This window comes from Colobus angolensis, unplaced genomic scaffold (genome assembly GCF_000951035.1).
Source record: "Colobus angolensis palliatus isolate OR3802 unplaced genomic scaffold, Cang.pa_1.0 Scaffold151, whole genome shotgun sequence".
Classification (NCBI taxonomy): Eukaryota; Metazoa; Chordata; class Mammalia; order Primates; family Cercopithecidae; genus Colobus; species Colobus angolensis.
Window position 1 is genome coordinate 3,462,705 of NW_012114611.1, and position 2,160 is coordinate 3,464,864.

The 2,160-nt window shown below is 58.2% G+C and overlaps 1 protein-coding gene and 1 long non-coding RNA gene across 3 annotated transcripts in view; one reads left to right on the forward strand and one right to left on the reverse strand.

Annotated features, from left to right (window-relative positions):
• LOC105507674 overlaps positions 1 to 311 on the reverse strand; it is a 4,201-nt gene extending 3,890 nt beyond the window's left edge. The window contains exon 1 of the long non-coding RNA XR_001001135.1: positions 214 to 311. This is a non-coding gene — a long non-coding RNA (uncharacterized LOC105507674). The remainder of the gene's footprint in view (positions 1 to 213) is intronic.
• RAPGEF3 (Rap guanine nucleotide exchange factor (GEF) 3) overlaps positions 1 to 1,958 on the forward strand; it is a 34,697-nt gene extending 32,739 nt beyond the window's left edge. For both annotated transcript variants that reach the window (XM_011936276.1, XM_011936275.1), the window contains 4 exons: positions 471 to 535; positions 952 to 1,006; positions 1,107 to 1,178; positions 1,516 to 1,958. In XM_011936276.1, coding sequence (XP_011791666.1) covers positions 471 to 535; positions 952 to 1,006; positions 1,107 to 1,178; positions 1,516 to 1,634 — 311 coding nt within the window. In that variant the 3' untranslated portion in view covers positions 1,635 to 1,958. The remainder of the gene's footprint in view (positions 1 to 470; positions 536 to 951; positions 1,007 to 1,106; positions 1,179 to 1,515) is intronic.
• The last annotated feature ends 202 nt before the right edge of the window (positions 1,959 to 2,160 follow it).

Here is a 2,160-nt window from a genome sequence, read left to right on the forward strand (position 1 = left end):
TGTCCCCCCATTCCCCCTTCCTGCCTCTGTCTCCCCATTGTCCCCTTCCTGCCTCCGTCCCCCCATTATCCCTTCTTGCCTCCATCCCCCATTCCCTGCTTTCTGCCTCCATCCCCTGCTTCCTACCACCATCCCTCCATTCCCCCCTTCTTGCCTGCGTCCCCCATCCCATACCTATCTGTGTGTGCACTCACACTGTTGGAGAGATCACACCTCAAGTGCTGATGCCTCGGGGAGCGCAGAGATGAATTAGGAGTTCTTAGGCTGGAAGAATTAAGACATCCAGACAAATTCGGGCTGCCTTTCAGGGCCTGAGAGATACAAGGAAATGCCGCTGGGGCCTGGAGCGGGCAGAGGCAGGGGCTCTATGGGGTGAGGTAGGCCCAAGGGAGCTGTTATGCCCTTCACCTTTTCTGGGCTACAGAGGGCAGAAGTTTGGGGACCTATGAACAAAATCTGTCTCTTTGCAGACATGACCTTCATTCATGAGGGAAACCACACACTAGTGGAGAACCTCATCAACTTTGAGAAGATGGTGAGTTCAGGGAGCAGGCGTTCACTACTAACAGAGGTTGGGGGACATGACTGTGGCCTGGGAAGGGGCAGGGCTTGGAGGCGGCTTAAACTTCTTATGAATAATATGAGGATGAATACTTACTGTGTAATAGCCCCTGCCTTATTCCACTGCAACTGGAAGGTCTGCCAGGGTGCCAGCCTCAGACATCTCACAATTCAACAAAAGCCCTTCCAGCCCTCTTCTCTCTAAGCCTTTGTCGCCTAGCCTCTGCCTCCTGTCCTCTGCCTGGTCCCCGCTGGGGTGAAGTACACATGACCCCAGCTCTTACAGCCCCTTATCCTTGGTTCAGAGGGAGCTTGGCCTCCCTGCTGCTGCACAGGGCAGGACAGGGTTTCTCCCTCAGGCAAGAGCTCATGTCCCGGTGTTGTCCACAGAGAATGATGGCCAGAGCCGCGCGCATGCTGCACCACTGCCGAAGCCACAACCCTGGTGAGAGGGCGGGTCCCCGGGGCGGGCAGTCCCCCACCCTACATCCTCTGTGAGGCTCCAGGGTGGCCCTGACTCCGTGACCCCTCCCCACCCCCCGCAGTGCCTCTCTCACCACTCAGAAGCCGAGTTTCCCACCTCCACGAGGACAGCCAGGTGGCGAGGATTTCCACATGTAAGTGGCGGGCAGTGGGGGGTGGGCGGGGAGGGAGTCCTCATGGTAGTTACCCATGGCTGGCACATCCTGGGCACTTGCCATGTGTCAGGCACAGAGCCTGGCCCTTCCATATATGATGCTGATAATGTTCAGACTCTGTGCTCTGAGCCACAGGACTCTTCTGTCCCCTCACCTGTGGGGTGGGCAGGGACAGCCATCTTTAGGAACTGGTGATGGCAAGTGGTTGGTGGGTGGTGGAGGGCAAGAAGGCAGATGTGATATGGCTCCTTGGAGGGGGAAACGTTGGGTTCCACAAAGGGGTGTCGGTGCCTCCCTGACCACTCTCCTCCACCAGGCTCGGAGCAGTCCCTGAGCACCCGGACTCCAGCCAGCACCTGCGCTTATGTCCAGCAGCTGAAGGTCATTGACAACCAGCGGGAACTCTCCCGCCTCTCCCGAGAGCTGGAGCCATGAGGAGGGGCTGGGACTAGAGCTGGAGCAGGCACTTGTGGCCTGGAAAGCCAGGGCGTGCCGGGCCAAGATACCCACAGGCTGGCCACAGCTGAGCAGGGCTCTCTGTGGAGTGGCCTCGAGTCCCTGGAGCAGGCAGTGTGGAGGCAGCCGTCCCCTGTGATGACTGGCGGCTAAGGAGGACCTTGGAGTGGACCCAAGCCGGGAATAAGGAATGACCCAAGGCCAAGGAAAGGGGGACAGAGAGGCCCCAGGAGTGGGTGGAGAGTGGAGTGCACTGGGACGTTGTGTGCAATAGAGAGCTCTCCACACCAGGTGTTTTCCAGATTCTGTGCCTCTGGCTTTGTTGTCCAGCCAGGCCTGCAGTTTGTTTTCACAGTGGACACACAGAGAGAGAGAGAGGCTGCATGTGTGTACCATGTGTGGCAAGGGCAGGGGCCCCTGCTTTCTTTCCACAGCATCTGAGATAAACATCAGGCGGTGGGGCTGTGAGCCTGTGCAGTGGTCCCTGAGGAGCTTTATTGTTACT